The sequence below is a fragment of the Mobula birostris genome, chromosome 14, assembly GCF_030028105.1.
Source record: "Mobula birostris isolate sMobBir1 chromosome 14, sMobBir1.hap1, whole genome shotgun sequence".
Lineage (NCBI taxonomy): Eukaryota > Metazoa > Chordata > Chondrichthyes > Myliobatiformes > Myliobatidae > Mobula > Mobula birostris.
The window spans coordinates 17,819,798-17,842,658 of NC_092383.1; the positions used below are offsets into that span (position 1 = coordinate 17,819,798).

General features: G+C 41.7%; 1 protein-coding gene across 3 annotated transcripts in view; it reads right to left on the reverse strand.

Annotated features, from left to right (window-relative positions):
• The window catches only part of agbl1 (AGBL carboxypeptidase 1), a 248,374-nt gene that overhangs the window by 201,644 nt on the left and 23,869 nt on the right, over nt 1–22,861 (reverse strand). For all 3 annotated transcript variants that reach the window (XR_011889055.1, XM_072278140.1, XM_072278141.1), the window contains exons 5-10: nt 22,118–22,211; nt 13,201–13,238; nt 11,184–11,392; nt 9,496–9,670; nt 6,958–7,031; nt 4,248–4,364 (exon numbers count right to left, since the gene is read on the reverse strand). Coding sequence is in view for 2 of the 3 variants with exons in the window: in XM_072278140.1 (XP_072134241.1) it covers nt 4,248–4,364; nt 6,958–7,031; nt 9,496–9,670; nt 11,184–11,392; nt 13,201–13,238; nt 22,118–22,211 (707 nt within the window). In the remaining variant the exon portion in view is untranslated. The remainder of the gene's footprint in view (nt 1–4,247; nt 4,365–6,957; nt 7,032–9,495; nt 9,671–11,183; nt 11,393–13,200; nt 13,239–22,117; nt 22,212–22,861) is intronic.

Below are 22,861 nucleotides of genomic sequence, written 5' to 3' on the forward strand. Positions count from 1 at the left end.
CACTCCATGCATAAGCAGCAGCATTGACCCTCCCCTACCTGCACTCGCAAAAGTATCAACCACCCCCCACCATACAAGCAAAAGCCCCCAAAAAGACCTTGTTCTGGAGTCCATCAAAAACGACAGTCCATAACCCAGTACCGTAGTATTTCAGACAGGCTCTTCTTCTTCCCAGTTCCTCTAATTGTGGTATTCCACATGTCAAACCATTAAGGCTAATGGGAAAACCTACAGAAAGTACAGCCCAGTCCATCACAGGAAAAGACCTGCCCACTACTGAGCACATCTGCAAGGAGCACTGCCACAAGAAAGCATCATCCATAACCGAGGACCTCCCCCACCCCCACCATCCATACCATGCTCTCCTCTCGATGCTGCCATCAGAAAGAAGGTGCAGGAGCCTTGAGTCCCACACCCCCAGGTTCAGGAACAGTTATTTCCCTTCAACCATCACGCCCCTGATCTGATGTGGATAACTTCACTCACCTCAACACTGAACTGATTCCATGACCTATGGACCCACTTTCAAGGATTTTATAACTCATGTTCACAGGATTATTGATTTATTTATTTATTATTATTCTGAGTTTTATTTTGTATTTGCACAGTTGGACTTCTTTTGTGCATTGTTTTTTGTCAGTCTTTGCGTGCAGTTTAGCCATTCTTTGCTTGTGTTCAGTTTTTAATTTATTCTATCGAATCTCTTTGTTCCTCTGAATGCCGCAAAAAATTGCATCTCAGAGTAGCATATGGTGTCATATATGTACTTTGATAATAAATTTACTTTGAGCTTTTATTCAGGTATTGAGACAGGAGCTCCCAAACCAAGAGCTCTAACACCATGAAGGACAAGGGATCAGGCACAATGAAATGTTACCATCTCCAAGGCACACGCCATCCTGCATTAGAAACCATTCACCTGCTTTTCATCATTGCCAGGTTCAAGTGTCAGCCTCTGTGTTAAAAACAGGCCCACCTACAGCATTACTACAGAAAAAAAGTTGTGGTGTCCCAACCTGGCGCTGCTATTTACTCCATTGCCAGTAAGGCATTGAGGTGACCAGGACCTAACCTCGCTGATAAGTGTTAAGCACATGCCCCAAAAGAGATGCTGGTTCCCTTTCAGAGCCTTGTGCAGTCAGACTGTCAAGCAACTGCTGGGAATTAAGTTCCCACCATCACAAGCCCCAGTACCCTCCTGGTGAGCTTTTCATTTAAATTTTGAGTGACTTTATCTTCTTACTTACATCCCTGCAGCTGACCACTTGCCAGAAACAGCAGCTTAACGGCTGATTGAACTTGTCATCCCAGCAGCCTCCTACTAACTGGAAGGAGTAGTGGGAAGGAGTTCACGGTTAAAAAAAGTACAGAGGAAGAAACGATTTCAACTATCGTTAGCAGAATTTCAAGATGATGGCAAGAAAGCATACAAGAGTGAGATACATCAGCTAGTAGAGTGATGTCACAGCAACAACCTTTCACTACACATCAGTGTAGTGAAACACCAACGAACTGATTGTGGACTTCAGAAAGGGCAAGATGAGGGAACACGCACACACCAGTCCTTAGAGGGGTCAGAAGTGGAAAGAGTGAGCAATTTCAAGTTCTTGGGTGTCAACTTCGCTGAGGACCTATCCTGGACCCAATAGATCGATGCAGTTACAAATAAGGCACAACAGGTGCTAAATTTCATTAGGAGTTTGAGGAGATTTGGTATGTCACACTTGCAAATTTCTACAGAGGTACTGTGGAGAGCACTCTAACTGGCTGTACCACCATCTGGTATGGGGAGGGGGGGCACTACGCAGGATCAAAATAAGTTGCAGAAAGTTGTAAACTCTGTCGGATCCATCATGAGCACTAGCCTCCCCAGCATCGAAATAAGCAATCTTCAAGGATCAAAGTCTCAAAAAGGAGCCATCCGTCATTAAGGACCCCCATCACCCAGACATGCCCTCTTTTAATGCTACCATCAAGGAGGATGTATAGGAACCTGAAGGCACACTTACTATAATTCACTGTTTTCATTATTATTTGTTGCAATGTACTGCTGCTGCATAACAACAAATTTCATGACACATGTCGGTGATATTAAACCTGATTTTGATTCTGATATTCAGCTAAACAAAACTGGGACATTCCTCCAAGAACAGGGCAGAGGTTACACTACTGAGTTAATATTTGACTAATTTGCACATGAAACTCCTACTTAGAACAGCATTAAAAACTCTTGTAGTCACAGAATTTGTTCTACCCCCTTAAATGCTAATTCAATTAACAGTGGGGGCAATAAGGGATCCCAGCATCACACCTCCCAACTTCAACTCTGTTCAGTAAATTAATAAATCCCTATTCAAAAGTTGTGAGTGAATTGGAACATAATCAGGCAGTTTAAAAGTATTAAATACAACTGGGAGATGAGGAGGAATTTCTTTAGCCAGAGATTTGTGAGTCCGTGGAATTTGTTGCCACAGGTTGCTGTAGAGGGCAACTTTACATATATTTAAGGCAGAGGCTGATAGATTCTTGATTGGTCAGGGCATGAAGGGATTGGGGGTGAGGTGGGGTGGGGGAAAGGCAGGAGATTGGAGCTGAGAGTTAAAATGGATCAGGCATGAAGGAATGGGGGAGCAGAGTGGATAGGCCAAATTACCTAATAATTCTGCTCCTATATCTCTTGGTCTACAACAGCTGAATTTTATGACATTTTGCATCCCCCCCCCCCACCCAAATAAGTTAAAACACCTAAATTATTCTGTTTAATGAATACAATACTTTAAATTAGTATCATTTTGTGTACACATTTAGAGCAATTTCCTCCCTGGCTCACCTCCTGCTTCTGGATAGGTACAATTGTGGATGCTACCAATTAAATTCAACACTGCTGTAAAAAAAATGACATTTTAATTGTGTGTTTTAATGGTGGCAATCTCAAGAAGCAATTAAGTACAATGGTTTAGAGAATGAAAAGGAATTAAAAGAAGATTACAAAGAAAGGCAAACCATCCAAAGCAAAGGAGGGTCTTATGAAGACAAGCCAGAAAGTTAGTGAAATAGTGAGTGAGGATGGGGCACCTGGACTGGCCATATGAGCACAGAAAATGTAGAAGGAAACAGCAAGCTTGTCAAAATTTTGAAGAAATTATGTATGGGACATTGAATGGGACTAACTTTTTATGAAGTTCCCGGGAACTGAAAGTCAGTACTTCATATAAAAGAATGCATTAGTATAGCTGTTGGAGTGGAGGCCATCAGACCTGACACTGGTGTAAGGTAAAATGTTAGAGGACATCTGAAGGATGGCATAATGCGTTTTATACAGAAACATTCATCAATCCTGGACAGTCAAAATGGTTCTATGCAAGGGGGTAATTTCTATTAAATTCAATAGATTACTTGAAGAAAAAAAACAGATTAAGTTGACAAGAAAAATATGACGATCATGTCATTTGGATTTCAGCCATGCAGGAATTCACTGTGTTGGCTGTTAAAACAAACAATGCATTTAACTGTAGGTTTCGATGTACATGTGATAAATAAATCTGTAATCTGAATCTGAATACAAGTCAGTGATAATAAATCCATTTCTGAATGGGCAATAAATCGTGTCCTTGGACATAATAATTACGTCCCAGGAATATATTTTTTATAAATCAAGTCAAGTCAAGTTTTTAATGTCATTTAACTATATACATGTATACCGTCAAACGAGACAACATTTTTCCGGAACAGGTGTGAAGCACAGTAAGACACATATAAAACACAATAAATTAGGAAAGTAAGAATAAAATCAGTTAAGAAATGGTCTGTTATATTATTATGTCTGTGCATATGTCCTTTTTCAGACTACCATGTTCAGTTGTGAGCAAATGAAGTGGATTGCACAGCAAGAAAAAGCAATATGATGGACTCACTTCACTGAGTAGCTGTGTTCAAACACTAATACAAAGCTAATATTGTCAGAGTTTACAACTTTATCTTGCTTCAAGGTTTTATGATGTTCCCAGGAATAGATAATGACTTTAGGGTTGGGCATATCCATCCTGGGGTCCACGAACTCCTCAGATAATGGTAGGGGTCCAGGGTATAGAAAGGTCAGGAACCCCTGCTCTAGTTGGAAACTAAAGCTTCTCCCATTTAGACTTCCAAACCAGTAAAAACTCTGATCACTAAGAGTATGAAATATTTAATAACATGATTTAACATAGATAGCAATAACTGAGTGTTAGAAAGCACTATGAACTCACCCGAAAATACTCAAAAAGTTCTGGGCAAAACCTTTGGTACTGTTCCAACTCCTCCACAGGTCTGTCAAGTTCAGAGCTTGGCTTCAGTCTGGATAGATCTGTCTCTAGATCATCTTCCTTAAATAAATGAAACAATTTCAGGATTACACGTCATACTTTCACTTAAGTAATACCAAATTAGATTGAGATATCTCTAAGTGCATCCTGTAATTTTTCAGCACTGTTCTGGATGTGAACACTGGTAGTTGCTGAGTCTCAGACATCACAGAAGCCATGAGATGAATAATTATTGAGATTATACTTAAGACTAGAACTTGCTGCTCATTTTCAAGTAATGATATGGCCTATTTACCAGACACTGTGCCCAGTGGATGACTTATTTGTCTCTTCTGAAGGCTAATGCCATTGTGCCGTAATGGCATTTGGTCCCTACCATTCTTAGTTTAAAAAACAGGTTTCAATGTTCTCAACTGATTTCAACCACATGGCATTGCCTCCATCTAATCCAAGTGTTCTCTCCAAAGAGTCATAACACTAAGGGAAGAAGATCATTCTCTTTAAAATGGTGTCTCTTTATTCCAAAACTATGACCCTAGTTCTAGTTAGCCCCCTAGGGAAACAGCCTCTTAGAGTCCACTCTGTTGTTTCTCCCTGAGAATCTCATAAGATTACCTGTACTTCTTATTAGTCTAAACTCCAATGAGTATAAGGCTAAACTGTTTACATACTTTCTCACAAGAATTAATCTTGTGAGTCTCTGCTCTGCCTCCAGTACAAGTATATCCCCCTTAGAGTCCAAAATAGTACATTATGTTCTGGAATTCACTCTCACCAGTGTTCTGCAAGGTTGCTTCACAACTCTCGGTATTTTTATCCTCTGCAACATTTTTATTCCTTCGCAACATTCCTAATTATCCATTGCATTTACCAATGTTTTGTTTTAAATGCAAAGTCTCCCAAATCCCCTCTGTTGCACAATATTTTGGAGTCTCACCCCATTTAAATAATAGTTTGCTTTTACATTCTTCCTTCCAAAGTGAGTACCCTCATGCTCTCTCACACCATCCATACTCTATCTACCAACTTGCCTGTATTTCTTTGCCAACTCTATGCTCCCCACAATCGGGTGAACGCTTGGCTTTGTATCATCAGTACAGGGAGAACATACAAACCCCTTACAGACAGTGGCAGGGTTGAACTCAGTTCATTGGCACTGTAATAGCATTACGGTGACCGTATACTGCTGTGCTACCCCTAGTGATAACTGGATAACATCACATTCTGCATCTACTGGTTCCAACAACACTTAAAAGACTTTTATACATGTACAAGATTTAAAGAGATATGATCCAAACAGGGCCAAATAGCTTGGAGGGGGAAACTAGGTTAGTATGGATAGGTTGGCCCGAATGGCCTATTTCCGTACTGTATTACTTTATACAGTGTTTTGGCCAAGTGGTTAAGGCATTGAACTGGCGACCTGAAGGTCGTGAGTTCGAGCCCCAACCGAGGGAACATGCTGTGTCCTTGAGCAAGGCACTTAATCACACATTGCTCTGCGGCGACACTGGTGCCAAGCTGTATGGGTCCTAATGCCCTTCCCTTGGACAGCATCATGTCATGGAGAAGGGAGACTTGCAGCATGGGCAACTGCTGGTCTTCCACACAACCTTGCCCAGGCCTGCGCCCTGGAGAGTGAAGACTTTCCAGGTGCAGATCCATGGTCTCGCAAGACTAACGGATGCCTTTATTTATTTATTTATTTATTTGGCATTTACAGGGAGGGGTAGCACATCTGATGAAGGGGCTTTACATGTCCATTCTAGGACAACAACTCGCCTTTGGACACTCAGCTCTCACCTGTGGCTCCAAGTAGCTGTTTGCATGCGACAGTGGCCACAGCCTGGTACTCCACTTCGGCAGGTGGGCTAAACCAGGTGAGGGCAGCTGGCAGCCTCATACCCCAGTGAGATAGAGACCATGCCTAAACTAGCATGCGAAGTCAACTCTGGAGCACTGGGTGGATGAGATCTGCAGTGAGAAGCAATGGTGAGGAAGGGGGTACCGCAATGCTACATGGAGAGCAAAGGGCATGACAAGGCACAGAGGACGTCACAGTCATCCACTGCATCCAAGGAAGAGCCCAGTTTGTGCTGTGTGCTTGTACCGCTGGACCTGGACTTGAGGTCGAGAGAGTACAATGGCCTTTCCACTTTAAAAACTCGCCTGCGCAGGTTTCCTGTCATTGTCAGACATGATGGATAACCACCATTACTCTATAGCTAAAATAATTATTTAGAATCTCTTCCATCTCTCTTTGGTCCCCTTCCTTTATGAGGTGCTACTTGTCTGGCCTATACATGTCCCTCCTCCCCAAGAAAATGTCCTAATTCCTCAGAGATAAGAAACCCTACCTCTAACATCAACAGCCACATATTCATCTGCTTTATATTTCAGCAGAGCAGAAATTACTACCTTTGAGGTCATGACCTCTTTCCTATCACCTCAATCTCTGCATGCAGGACTTCATACTTCTTCTACCAACGTTGCGGGCACCAAATGGACCACAAGCCCTGGCTGTGGATTTCTCACCATTTAGTCATTCAGCAGAGCCGGGGGTGGGGGGGTGGGGGGGCAACATGAAGGAATGTAAATGCTATTTGAAACAGCAGAACATTTTTATAGACTTTATATCTTCATATTTCCTTACTTCTTCACTACAGCCAAGTTCTTCAATCTCATCTTCATCATCCTGTTCGTCGTTTTCTTTAGCTGCAACAAACTCTGTAAAAAACACAGATCTGTCAGTCCCGTACCAGCACTTATCTCCACAAGTCATGCAGAGCTGATGATTACACTATCCAGCATTAGCCTTGCTCTTTGGAAATCTTAACATTTTTTCTGACAGTGATGTGATATTTCATAGCCACAGGGCTCCATGCTTATGCGAATCCCATCATTCCAGGTAAATCTGAGCAACCAATTCTTTGGATTTGGAAGATAAAGTGGGCCCCACACGAAAGAGCTGCACCTCCCTGACATGTGGCATTATTACAGACCAGCTCATTGCTTCGTTTATAGAGTAGGGTGAAATTAATACCTTTTATCTTAAAGGCAGACCCTTGCTATTCAGAAATGCTCCATAAAATCTCCAAGCCAAGATCAGAAATTTAGTCATTGACACTTCACCATTCAATCTGCAGAATCCAGATGCCAAGCACAGCTTTCTGGCAAAAGGGCTATTTACTTGCACTTTTCCTCCGTGTCTGAGTACATGGTCTCCTCAAACCCAATCCATGACAACTTTGCCGAGTACTGGGGTGCAGTTCACAAGTCTGATCCCGATAACTCAACGCGTTAATTCTTCCCATTCTCTCTGTCCGTGGCCATAATGCTTGACAGAAAGACCATCAACGAGGCACCTCAAGTTTCCTTCCTGCCCCACAGTCTCATTTCATAATCAGTAACTCCTGAAACCTTCCTTTCAGTAGATGTTGGGAATGTATCTGCTGTGTTAATTCCACTTCATCCAGATCCAGTCTTTGCTTCTTCCACTATCTCATTTAAACACCCTGTTTGCCTTGTCCCGTCACCCTTTCTTTCAGATTTTTATATAACTATTTGTACTCAGGGTGAGAACTTAACCAACAAGCTCACCACTTTTTGTCCAAACCTCATTGTCTCTTTTGTCTGCAGCTGAGAGGGTGAGTAGTTTCAAGTTCCTCGGTATACACATCACCAATGATTCCATCTGGACTGTACACACCGGCTTTGTGGCAAAAAAAAAAGCAGCACAGCGTCTCTTCCACCTCAGGCAACTGAAGAAGTTCGGCTTAGGCCCCCAAATCCTCAAGACTTTCTAGAGGGGCACCACTGAGAGCATCCTGACTGGCTGTATCACCACCTGGTATGGGAACTGCACCAACCTTGATCGCTGGGCACTGCAGAGAGTGGTACGGACAGCCCAGCACATCTGTGGATGTGAACTTCCCTCCATTGAGGACATTTACAGCAGCAGGTGCAGAAAGAAGGCCTGGAAAATCATCAGGGACACCAATCACCCCAACCATAAACTGTTTCAGCTGCTTCCGTCTGGCAAACGCCACCGCAGCTTTAAAGCCAGGACCAACAGGCTACGGGACAGCTTCTTTCTACGAGCTATTGACTTTTAAATTCACATGTCTGTACCTTGTGATGGAGTCGTAACACAAAGATTTTTACTCACTCACGTTGTGGGATGGATGTAAGATTAAAATAAATTGTAATCTTAACAGCTGGATAGAGCATATCAGAAGACAGGTAATTTTCCACAACAGGACTGTAGAGTCACATGTAAGCCAGACTAGGAACAGAGAGCAAATTTCCTGCCAGGGGATTTCTTCTGAACATCATTGGTGACACTCACTTCCAAACCCTTCCATCTCACACTTCCCAATTGTTTATATTTCAGACTTCCACTATCTGCAGTATATCCATTTTGAGTGTAAGATCATTCTCAGTTACTCAATATACTTTCGAGATTTTGTACATAAAGTTCAGACTCTTAAGTGTCTCAACCCAAGACTGTAATATCCAAGGCCTCCTTGAAGTTTGAAGGAAGAGATCTTTGATTAGTTTAGATGAGATGATTTTAGATTGGCTTTATCTGTCATTTGTACATAGAAACATCAAAACATACAGTGAATTGAGTCAATTGTGTCAACCACCACAGTATGAGGATGTGCTGGGGGCAGTCCGCAAGCGTCACCATGCTTGCAACGTAGCACACCCACAACTTACTAACTTTTACTAACCCATGCGACTTTGGATTGTGGGAGGAAACCAGAGCACCCAAAGGAAACCCACACGGTCACGGGGAGAACGTGCGCACTTCTTACAGACAGCAGTGGGAATTGAATCCCAGTTGCTGATCGCCTACGCTATAAAGCGTGATGCTAGCCACCAGCTATCGTGTCAGTAGAGAATTAGTAAGAATGAATTTGCAGCCAGTTAAGCTGGTAGCTCAAAACCAAGCCGAGTCATAATCTTAGTTAATCTTATTACTAGCAGAGATAATTACTGTCCATCAGTCCCACACAACTATTAGTATCAGTCATGTCCAGCTACGCTAACCTAGAATACATGGGCAATGATGAAAAACTAAAGCAGTTGTGCAACATGAAAGAGCCAAACTTCTATTCACACGCACCCCCCCCCCCAATTTTCTGGTTCAAGCAGAAGAAATTCAAGTAAATCTGTGAGGTCTCACCTCTGAGAGTATCACTGGGACCCTCTGGCACCCGGGTGTGGGCTGCATTTGGTAAGGCAAATGAATAGCAGCTTCGAAGTTCGAGTAAGGGCAAATGTTGTTTTGGATAGCACTTGCGCATAATTTGTGTAGCCATCTTTATGACAGGGAGTAGATCTGGGCTAGAGCCACAAGCCTGGAGAAGGAAGAGAACAGTTTAATGTCTGCAGTTGCTCCTGAGACTCTCAAGTCAATTCATTATTTTACATTGATCACTTTGCTTAGAACTTCCCTTTCATCTCTGATTGCTGGAAACAGCTTGGACATTTTCCTTCTATGTTCCGACATGTTTTCAATTTCATTCAGACCTAAACATTCACTGTCAGCAGTTTTCACATCTAGTGCACAACTTGAAAACTTGAAAAAGCTGATCAACAGGTTAAAAAGATAAAAAGCCACAGGACTTCCTGGAGAATTCTGTGATAGATACAGGTCTATTGCACAGAGGAAAGTACTGGCAAAGGTGTAAGCTTTTGTCAAGAGTCCTCCCATGGAGTTTGAAGAGAACCAGCTCCATCCACCATTATTTTCCACATATTGAAACTAAAGATTGCAAAAGGGAGACCATAAAATCATAAGACATTGGAGAAGAATTAGGTCATTTAGCCTGTCATTTTCTCTGCCATTCCATCATGGCTGATTTATTATCCCTCTCAGTCCCATTCTCTTGCCTTCTCCCCCATAACCACTGACACCTTCAATAATCAAGAACATATCAACCTCTGTTTTAAATATACCCAATGACTTGGCCTCCCCAGTCATCTGTTCAATGAATTCCACAGATTTGCCACCGTCTAGCTAAAGAAATTTCTCCTAATCTCTGTTCTAAAGGGACAGAGGCTGTGTCATCTGGTCCTAGATCCTCCACCATAGGAGACATCCTCTCCACATCCACCCTATCCCAGCCTGTCAGCATTTGATAGGTTTCATTGAGGTCCCGCTCATTCTTCTAATCTCCAGCAGGAACTCCCTGAATCCAATTCTTGATGTGTCGGCCCAAGAAGCGCTGTGCAGGAACCAAAATATGAACATTCCCCTGCGGAAACCAAACGCCCAACAGCCAATGGGTTCACCACAAATTAACCTGCAGGCATATCACTGAACGGCAGAGTGTGACTACACAAGTGGAATCATTCCTCTGTTTCAAGCTGCAGCCTACCTGTGACTAAGTTTCATTTCTAATATTTATTAATCCATTTGGAGTTAATCATAGTGACAGGAAGCCTCTTCTGACCCCGATTCCTTCCTCCCTCCCCCCACCCCCGTTTTCAGTTTTTGCCTGTACTTCTCATCCAAGGTTCCCAGTTCATGCATGTGGGCTTCTTCCCCACCAGTCCCCATGTGGGGAGTTTTCACTCTATCACAGACCTCTGACCCTCCCTTACCCCACATATCACCTCCTTCCAGTACACACTCTGTCATGGAAATTGTCCAGTGTTTATGATTCATTCACATCTTCGTCTAACACCTTGAATAACTCTTGCCATTCTTCCCTCTCTCACTGTTTAGCCGCCTGGCACCTGAACCACACCTTCACTGTTTTCTTTATCTCCCCCCACAATGCTGGGCAAGCAAAAAGCCTGGATTTAAACAACAGGATACCAGGCACTGTAGTCTGGTGTCATTTTCCTCAGTGTGAAGGAACTTACCCATGAGGCGTTAAGCAAGACCTTCATCCCATCAGCTTCTAGAAAAGCTTTCTTCCCCTTCTGGAGGTTGGTAATGTTTTTGATGCACTTCAGCAGGGCTGCCTGGATCGCAATGTACTTGATTTTTGTGTCTCTCTGATGCCAGTCCTCATATAGTTTCAAGAGCCTGTGGATGTACCCATTGTCCACAGCTTGTCTGCTATTCCATTCTGAAATAGACAGTTAATGAAATGCTATCAAATCATCTGCAACTACTGGACCTGCAGAGTGAGTTATTTATCATGAACATTGCTTCTTCATCCAATTAATGGACAACAGTGTCACCCTGTGGAATACTGGTGTAGCTACACCTCAGGCCTCTTATAACAGTTTTTACAATTTGTACTATTGTAATATGAACACCACCGTCTCTCACAGTGCAACAGTACAACAACCTTAAAACTCATGATAAAACAGCTCACATTTCTGCTCAAGTACCAACAATCTTTATATTTTCCTCAGTTGACTGAAAGCTCATCATGTGAACTGATTTGTGACCAATCAAAAGCAACAATTTTTACTAAACTCAAGAGATTCTCCAGATGCTGGACATCCAAAACAACACACAAAAATGCTGGAGGAACTCAGCAGGTCAGGCAGCATCCATGGAAATGAATAAACAGTCGACGTTTCGGACTTACGTCCTGAATAAGGGTCTCGGCCCGAAACATCGACTGGTCCCTGACCTGCTGAGTTCCTCCAGCATATTGTGTACATTGCTTAACACTTCTTTCACTGATAGTATGCCTACAATTATATAGAAGAGCAAAAATAACATCAGATCCTAATTTGTATGTGTAGCTTGAGAATGAACATCTGCATAATCACAGACACAAAGAAAGAAGATTGAACGTAGAGCTGGAATAGCAATCAGGTGCATGGTGTCAGGAAATTCAAAGCACAGATACTCAACAGAGATATTAGTAGTGCAGTCACAGAATTGGTGAGGAAGATTCAAAGCAAAAGAAAGGGGAATTAAGGGCTATGGAGAAAAGGCAGGGAGGTGGATTTGAGTCAGTAACCAGGTCAGCCATGATCTTATAGAATGACAGAGCAAGCCAAAACGCCATAGGATACAGGAGTAGAATTAGGCCACATTTTGGCCATCAAGTCTGCTCTGCCATTTTATCATGGATGATGAATTTTCCTTCTCAGCTCCAATCTTCTGCCTTCTTCCCATATCCCTTCATGCCCTGACCAATCAATAATATATCATCCTCTGCCTTAAATATATGTAAAGGCTTGGTGGCAATGAATTCTACAGATTCGCCACTCTCTGGCAAAAAAATTCCTCCTAATATCCATTCCAAAAGGACGCCCCTCTAATCTGAGGTTTTGTCCTCTGGTCCTAGTCTCTTGCACCATAGGAAACATCCTCTCCACATCTACTCTATAGAGGCCTTTTAACATTCGATAGGTTTCAATGAGGTCACTGCTGATCCTTCTGAATTCCCGTAAATACAAGACCAGAACCTTCAAACACTCTTCATATGACAAGCCTTGATAGGCCAGATGGCCAACTTTTGCTCTTATTTCTTAAGTTCTTATGTATCAAAGTGAAGAGGTTAGAAAAGAACTTTGCCAGATTTCGGCATGTCCCAAGTTAATTTCCAACTAATTGTTTATCTGTATGTTGGATATTGATCTAACTGAAGTTAAAGCAGAACAATTAAAGCACAGTTACGAAGGGAAATGTGGGATTAGAAGTGAGATTTCAGGTGCAGTAGAGCTGTAGATGGAAAGTTGTATTCAAAAGAAATGTAAAACTTAAAATAATTTTAACATAACAATAGACAGCATATTAATACCTTTATTGCTTTCATTTTAAATTAATTTGGTTTGTCCTGCATAGACTGGTAGAAGGAACACTTCAGATAAATACAGATTCACAGCATAAATCAGATGATTGCAGATTTTAAATCAATTTACTAAATGTTTTATAAAAGTATAATGAAACGTGAAATGAATAAAAACTTACTCGATTTCAGTAAGGCTGAAAGAGCTTCTGTGGCAGCTCTGAAATTAGAATTTATATTTTATTCAGCATGCAGACTCCAATATATAAATGCATTCCAAATATACACCATCTGCCTTTTTAAAAAAATCCAGTCACAATTCAGACATTTGAGTATAAGCTTTTAAACCTTGAATTAAAAGATAGAGGTATTAATCAGATCCATTAATGTGCCTAAACCCAGATTCAAAAGAGATCCCCTGATTGTGTTTATCTTATCTTTCTGTTGTACAACAAGCTCTCTCCAAATGAAACGGACAGCTTAATCCAGAACAGTTGTGACAAAATGTCACTGACCTGGAATGTTAACTCTGTTCCTGCTTCCAAGAGTGCTGTCTGATGTGCTGACTTTTTCTAGAAACACCACCTGAGACAAAACTACTTCCAGAGGCTTCTGACCACTACTTCACTACATTTTTTTTAATTTAACCGTTTTATATACTGTATATATTTACAGTAATTCCATTTTTTCTCTCTATTGTCATGTATTGCATTGTACTGCTGCTGCAACGTTAGCAGATTTCACAACATATGCCAATATTAAACCGAATTCTGATGCTAATCTCTCCTCACTGCTGATGTCAACTCTCTGATATCTCCGCACTTGGCTCATCCTTGGGTCTTGTTCTTCCGTTGATGACAGCTTCCAAAATCACACATTCCAAATGTCCTTCCTAAAAATTCTCTGCCTTAAGTCTACAACCTAAGGCATCTTCCTTCCCTTTACTCCATGATTCACTGTCCTCGCCTATCAGAGTCAATCTTCTTCAGCCCTTTGTCACTTCCACCTATCACATGCCAGCTTCTTACACTATTCCCAATTTCCTCCCTCACTCACCTTCCTAACATCTCCTTATCTGGATCCACCTATTACCTGCCAGTTCTTGCTCCATCCCTTCCCTCCACCTTATTACACTGGCTGTCTCCCTTCTTCCTTTCCAGTCTAGATGAAGGGTCTCAACCTAAACCATTAACCATCCATTTCCCTCCATAGATGCTGCCTGACCCAGTGAGTTCCTCCAGCACCTTTTTGTTGAGCCTGAAACATTAACCGTTTCTCTTTCCACAGATGCTGCTGAACTCGCTAAGTATTTCCAGCAGTTTCTGGTTTTGTTTCAGATTTCCTACACCTGCAGTTTGTTTTGTTCTCATTCCTTAAGCCTTTGGTCACTCCTGCTAATATCTCCTCAGCGTGAAGTATTGTTCACTGCCCTGTTTGCTACGGCTTTGGATGATGCTAATATTTTAAAGGCTCTACATCAGGGGTTCCCAATCTTCTTATGCCATGGACGCCTACCATGGACACCGGGTTGAGAACCCCTGCACTATATAAACCCAAGTTGTTCTTTTTATCTTAAACATTTACCACTTGTGAAGTCGTGCTAGACCCGCCAAGGTCCTGAAATGAAAACTTTCCAAGAGAAAAATGTTCTTGTGGTTTGTGTTACTTTCCTGTGCATGGTTTATTACTAAAAGTAAGACCCAAACTCTGATGATAGGATAAACAGAGACAGTTTTGTTACATTTGTTATAACCTGCAAGAAAGTGAATTTCAGGGTAGTATATGGGGATGTGTACTGTATGTACTTTGATGCTAAGTTTACTTTGAAGTTTGATTTCCCTCCATGGGAATAAAAAAGAAGTGTTATCCAGGGTGCCATGGCCAAAATGCCAAAATGTATCAATGATACAGCATAAGATTATCTCTTTACTCCTGTCTGCTGAAGTATTTTGGGCATGTTTCCTATGTTAGAACAATTGCCATGCTTCAGGAACATCTCTCTAGCTGTAAGGCATTTTGGATCACTAGCATTTTGCCCATGGAACTTCCAGAGATGGAAAAGTGCTAAGAGCGGGCAAGTTTCCCTTTAACTTGTCTCTATCTGCATGCCACCTTCTGACGATAATTTCTCCCAGTCCCACTCGATGTGGAGGTTTCAGAAGGACCCCCTCATGTTTCAGGCTGAGGTGAGTCAGTGGCCGAACCCTGCTCATCAAGGCCAGTCTCTGCACAGATCTCCTCACTGTTCCATGAAGGAGCTGGCCAAGTTTACAATCCTCCGCAGCTTTTTCTGATCCTGAGTATTGGCCCATCAGATTTCTGAATGGTCCATGAACCCATGAAAAATAAAGAAATAAATGAATCACAGTATATATAAATAAAAATAAAGAACATTAGAAATAGGAGCAGGAGTAGGCCATCTGGCCTGTCGAGCCTGCTCCGCCATTCAATAAGATCATGGCTGATCTGGTAATGGACTCATCTCCACCTATCTGCCTTTTCTCCATAACCCTTAATTGAATAGATTAAATAGATTAAAGCAGTGCAAAAACAGAAATAATATATATTAAAAAAGTGAAATACTGTTCACGGGTTCAACGTCCATTTAGGAATCATGCGACAGAGGGGAAGAAGCTGTTCCTGAATCATTGAGTGTGTGCCTTCAGGCTTCTGTACCTCCTTCCTGTTGGTAACAATGAGAAGAGGGTATGTCCAGGGTGATGGAGGTCCTCAATAACGGACGTTGCCTTTCTGAGGCACTACTCCCTGAAGATGTCTTGGATTCTACAGCGGCTAGTACCTAAGATGGAGCTGACTACTCTTACAACTTTTTGTAGCTTCTTTCGGTCATGTGCAGTAGCCCACCTCCCCAGCCCCAATACCAGACAGTGATGCAGCCTGTCATAATGTTCTCCATGGTATCTATAGAAGTTTGAGTTTTTCAGGTGACAAACCATATCTCTTCAAACTCCCAATGAAATATAGCTGCTGTCTAGCCTACTTTATAGCTGCATCAATATACCCTTAGAGATATTGACACCCAGGAACTTGAAATTGCTCACCTGCTCCACTTCTGATCCCTCTAAGAGGATTAGTTCGTGTTCCCTTGTCTTACCCTTCCTGAAATCCACAATCAGCTCTTTCGTCTTACTGACAGTGAGTGCCAGGCTGTTGCTGTGACATCACTCAACTATAGATGGTATTTGAGCTACACCCAGCCACACAGTCATGGGTAAAGGGGGGCAGTAGAGCAGTGGGCTAAGCACACATCCCTGAAGTATGTCAGTGTTGATCATCAGTGAGGAAGGAAGAGATATTATCACCAATCCGCACAGATTCTGGTCTTCTGGTTAGGAAGTCGAGGATCCATTTGCAGAGGAAGGTACAGAGGCCCAGGTTCTGTAGCTTATCGATCAGCACTGCAGGAATGATGGTGTTAAACACTGAGCTAAAGTCAATGAACAGCATCCTGACATAAATGCTTGTATTGTCCAGGTAAGGTCTTGTGAAGAGCCATTGAGATTGCATCTGCCATAGACCCATTGTGACGATAGGCAAATTGCAATGGGTCCAGGTCCTTGCCGAGGCAAGAGTTCATTCTAGCTATGGTCAACCTCTCAAAGCATTTCATCACCATAGATGTGAGTGCTACTGGGTGATAGTCATTAATGAAGCTCACACTACCCTTCTTAGGCACTGGTATAATTGTTGCCTTTTTGAAGCAGGTGGGAACTCCTGACCATAGCAGTGAGAGGTTGAAAATGTTCTTGAATACTCCCGTCGGTTGGTTGGCACAGGTTTTCAGAGCCTTACTGGGTACTCCATTGGGGACTGCTGCCTTGCAAGTGTTCACCCTCCTTAAAGACAGCCTACATTGGCCTCCAAGACAGAGATCACAGGGTCACCGAGTGCAGCAGGGATCTTCACTGCTGTGGTTATATTCTCCCTTCCAAAGAAGGTGCTGAGTTCATCTGCCATAAATGCGACTGGGTTTCGCTTTGTAGGAAGTAATGTCCTGCAAACTCTGCCAGAGTTGACATGCATCCGATGTCGCCTCCAACCTCATTGTTGAAACCGAATGGTTTCTTCACTCTTGAAGTAGCCCTCTGCAAGTCACACCTGGTTTTCTTGTACAGACCTGTGTCACCAGACTTAGATGCCACAGATCTGGCCCTCAGCAGAAGGCAAACCTCTTGGTTCACCCATGACTTTTGGTTTTGAATGTACAGGAAGTTTTCGTAGGCACACACTCATCCACACAGGTTTTAATGAAATCGTTAACAAATGCAGCATTTTCATCCAGATTCAAAGATGAATTCCTGGATACAGTCTAGTCCACCAATTCAAAGCAGCCTGTTAAGCACTCCTGTGCTTCCCTTGTCCATACCTTCTTGGTCCTCACTACTGGCGCTGCAGTCCTCAGCCTCTGCCTGTACTCAGGGAGTAGAAGTACAGCCAGGTGATCAGACTTTCTGAAGTGTGGGTGTGGAATAGCACAGTAGGCATTCTTGATGGTGGTGTAACAGTGGTCCAGTGTGTTGTTTCCTCTGATATTACAAGTGATTAGTTGATGATAATTATTTAGTGACATTTGCAAGCTGGTCTGGTTAAAAACCCCCAAAATGATGGTGAAGGCAGCAGGGTGTGCTCTTTCGTGCATGTTGATCACATCGCTCAGATCATCTAGAGCCTGTATGACGTTGGCCTAAGGTGGAATGTACACTGTTACCAAAATGATCTTCGAAATCTCCCGCAGCAGGTAAAATGGACAATGCTTCATTGTGAGATATTCCTTCCAGGCCCGGTGAGTGGAATTGGGACATCACTGATACATACATCTGTGCACCAAGAGGAGTTGATCATGAGGCATGCACCTCCCGCTCTGTTTTTGAGAGACTCGACAGTTCTGCCCTGATGTTGTATAGTGAATCCCTCAATCTAAATCGCTGTGCCCGCTACGAAAGGGGTTAACCAGGATTCTGTGAAACAAAGGACACAAGCGGTCCTACTGTCCCTTTGATACAACACCCTAGCTCTGAGATCGTCGATCTTATTGATGAGAGACGGTACGTTTTCTGGTTGGTATTGGGAGTCGAAAACCCTGTTTTCTTTAACACACTTGTATCCCTGACCAGCAGCCATGTTTCCTACGAGGAATCCGGCAAGAAGTATGGCCACGATCCGCATTGTTTCCCTCAGTTTTAAGCAGCAATCGTTTGTTCAATCACATTGAGTCGCTTTTATTAACTATATAGATCTTGGAAGCAGTTGTGATTCTCAGCTGTATCAGGCTGAAACGGGAATATTTAATCATATCCATTTAGCTGTGCTGCACGAGAGCACCATCTTCAAGGTGCACTGGAAATACTGTAAGTATAATGTACATTATCATATATATATTTTCTTGTTGGAATTTATGTTATATTTTATGTATTGCACACTACTGCTGCAAAAAAGCAACAAATTTGACATCATGGATCCATAAGACCATAAGACCATAAGACAAAGGAGCAGAAGTCGGCCATTCAGCCCATCGAGTCTGCTCCGCCATTTTATCATGAGTTGATCCATTCTCCCATTTAGTCCCACTCCCCCAACTTCTCACCATAACCTTTGATTCCCTGGCTACTCAGATACCTATCAAATTCTGCCTTAAATACACCCAATGACTTGGCCTCCACTGCTGCCCGTGGCAACAAATTCCATAGATTCACCACCCTCTGGCTGAAAAAATTTCTTCGCATCTCTGTTCTGAATGGGCGCCCTTCAATCCTTAAGTCATGCCCTCTCGTACTAGACTCCCCCATCATGGGAAACAACTTTCCCACATCCACTCTGTCCATGCCTTTCAACATTAGTGATAGAATCAGTGATAGAAAACCTGATTCCTATTCCCTCTTAGCTTACAACTAGGTGTGCGGCTGAAGGCGGACAATGGGACCAAGGTGGAAACAATTGCATTGCCGCCCGCTGCAGAATCTGGCCTCTGGACGCTGCTCAGCAGCCGTGGCTAAAACATCACAGGCAGACAGCAGGAAGCTCCTCCAATGCAAGCATTTGGGTTTCAGACATATCAGACACCAACATCAGCTTCCAGGATCAAATTCCCTGGCATCCGAGATCAGCAGCAACCACCTCACGAAAGAGCCTGGGGCCCAAAGTGACCAATACCTATTTATTATAGGTCAGTCGCAGCACTGTATTTATAGGACAGAGGCAGTCTGTTCACAAGCATCTCCTTGCCTAAATGAGTCTATGTTTGCACTACTAATCTTGTAGCATACCAAAGCAGGAGATAAGGAGACACTTAGCGGTGACTGGTTTTGCCTTGTAGAGTCCTATATCTTTCACCTAATTATTTATTTCCTTGTCTTTGGTGTTACTATTCCTCTCAGCAAAGCACAAGGCCAGCAGAACCGCGCATCGGTATGTGATCAGAGGGATCTGGTTACAGCCTCTGGGTCAAATACCAATCATCAATGCTGTTATAAAAGCAAGTCAAACTGCTGCCACATGAATGCCAAATATTCTGGCTGAAGAACAAAAATATCTCGTTGAGCAAAGCCAAAGGAAGGAGAGTTCACTTAACCAAATACCTTAACACTTTTACTTCATTTCTAATTAAATTAAGCCGCTTCATTTTTGAACTCTTTAATACAGCACTGGTGTAACATTCATCCAGCAAAAGCCTAGCAGGAGTTACTGACCAAGTATCGACTTGTTTATATTTATCAGTGGCCCCTACGTAGGTAAGAACGGAACAGACAGATAGTAACAGGTGACCAGGAGTGGGTGTGCGTCTGCATGCTCTCCCTGAGCTCAAAATGGCAGATCTGGCACAAAAATTTATGTATGGAGAATGTACTTCATCTTCAAACTTTGTTCTCTGTGCAATGATTCTCATTCTATGATCATAGAGACTGCTTGCATAAATACTTACACAGATAACCTCCACAAGATCTCATCATTGATTACAGTATAATAATTCATATTAACCAAAACTTAACGAGTTAGAAAATGTCCTTTGTAAAGTCTTCCATCTGCAACATTTTCTTTGATTCAGAAATTTCAAATGCCCAGCATAAGACTATGAATAAACTAAACTAAAAAAGATGTCAGAATAACATATTAAAAAATATACAGCTTCTATGACTTAATTGTGCGCTGTATTAAACTTTGAGAAATCAGTCTTTCTCATACAGGATTTGTTATAGATTTTACCTTAATGATAAGAGAAAGCTTTTTTTTTAAAAAAGAGGATACATTACAGAATTAATAGCTCCTCACAAATGTATCGGCAGAACAGCATCCAGCTGCTTCAATTCATCCAAGTATTATGAAGTTGGCAGGAAATTAGAAATTAAATTCTTGTTTAGAATGCCATTCTCAGACAGCAGCTCTACAAGTGTTATACAGCAGTATCAGCTCATTGAAGCCAGTGGAATGTATTTGAGAAGCAGACAGCAACTCACTGACACTGTGGCATAGTTTGTTTAGTGCTATTTCTCAGAATGAATTTCTGGATGGTGTGTAAAATCAAGTAATACCTCAGGCAAAAACTGCCATTGTCAAAAATTAGGATTGTTTGTTATTACATGACATTTAAAGAAAATTAACTGATTTTAAAAAGAAAATTAATTTACAATTACTTTTCTTTTATAAAGCCATGTAATAAACATCTATTCTATTAAAATAAGATAGATTCAGTCACTCATACTACTTCAACTTTTGATCCTTAAGGACTTTTTATAATAGAAATTGAACATGTGAATAAAATTTTCACATGTTAAGTAGTGATTCCTTTTTTCTGAGAATTTCTTTTTATTAAACAGTGCTTTCTTTTAGAAAATCACCAATGTAGCATTCAAAGATCCACTTTCTATCTCATATTTGGAACATGCATTTAATTTCAAAGTGGTGGATGCAGGCTTGATTGCAATGTTTAAGAGAAATTTGGTAGGGTGCATAGATGGGAGAGTTATGCAGGGCTATGGTCCAGGTGTGGGTCAATGGGACTAGGTAGAATAACAGTTCGGTAGAAACTAGATGGGCTGAAGGGCGTGTTTCTGTGCTGTAGTGCTCATTGACTCTAATTCACTAATCTTTACCGTAGCATAAAGAAAATGGAGCACATGCTGAGAGATACCAAACACAAAATAGATTTACAAATTCAGGCAACTATTTAGTATTTCATTCAGCAATTGTTTATGTTCTGCAATTTCACCTCACATAACTAAAGATGTAGGTGTCAGGTTAGAGAAAAAAGCCAGATCCTCCAAGAATGACTATTATAAACTAATTAGTAACCTGTCAATTATATGTGATTAAGTATTAACTTGCTAAGAATTAACTTGCTTATTATAACAAGGGAGATTATTCAGCCCTTAAGGCACATTCTAGTTCCCGGTGCAGTATTGCTGTCAGTTCCATTCCCGCTCTTATTTCTATCTAAGCCTGTAATTTAATCTGTGTCAGGTGCCCATCAATTCCCCACTTAATTTACATTAGTCAATTAACCTTCTGACATGTTTTTGGAATGTGAGCGGAATCTGGAGCACTCGGAGGACACCCACACAGTCACAAGTAGAGTATTGGAAACTCTACGTAGTAAACACCAGAAGTCAAGATTGAACTGGGGTCTCTAACGGCTGTGAGACAGCAACAATAAATGTTGCACCACCTGTGTGGCATATAAACTAGTAAGTAATAGAAACTAATAAATGTCAATTAACATCCAGGTTAACTGGTGGATTTGAAAGAGAGTCACTTGCTTTGTGGACGTCTGTGAAGAGTACGAATTTCGGGTTGTATACTGTATACTTTCTCTGATATTAATTGAACCTTTGAGATAAAAGGGTTTAAAAAAACCAAGATGTTCAAATATAAAGCACCTCAGCTAGCTTCCGTAAAAACTAATGTTACGTCTGATTCTAGAGTCAGAGTTTGCCTTGAGCATAACAAAAAGACATTGATGCAAAGGAATATTTTGATTAACACAGTGCATTAACTGAAAAGAAAACCATTCATCCAAGTGGCGAGATTGCCTAAAGGCTGATTGGTCTCCAAAGAGCAGCATAAATGGCAGGTCTCATTCCTTACCTTATAGCCTTTGTTTTCCGAGTCGTGTACGGGGAAAGCAGGTTAAGCATGAATCTTATGATTCCACTCTTACCCATTGCAGCACCAACTGTAGCTGCAAAGACAAGAATTATATCAGTCGTACAAACAAAAATCTGACAAGCTGCAGTGATAATGCCAGAAATCCCTGGAAATACACAATGGGTCAGGCAGCATCTGTGGAAGGAGAAACAGAGCTAATGTTTCAAATCAAAAACACTTTGACTGAACTAGGAAACAGAGAAAGCAAGTTTGTTCTAAATTCCATAGAGTTTGGGAAGGAATGGATAGATCAGGGAATAGTTCCTTTGTTGTACCAATCTCTAACCTCCCTCAATAACCTATCAACCAAAATACTTCATCAGCAACTATCTTGCCTGCCCTATCACAAACATGACAAATTCTGCAGATGCTAGAAATCCAGAGCAACACACACAAAATGCTGGAGCAACTCAGCAAGTCAGGCAGCATCTATGGACATGAATAAACAGTCGACATTTCAGGCCTACACCCTTCTTCGGGACTTCAGGACCCTATCGTAGATATTCCTTTTGTCCTATCCTCCTATCCCCCATCCCCTCAACTTAAAACTAGTTTGATTCCTTCCAGTTCTAATGAAGAGTCTTCAATCTGAATAGGCGATGCTACACATCTTTGTAACAAATACTGTATAAACTAAAAAGTAAATTGTCAAGTATACTGTGTGTGAGTAAATATTAATGGTCT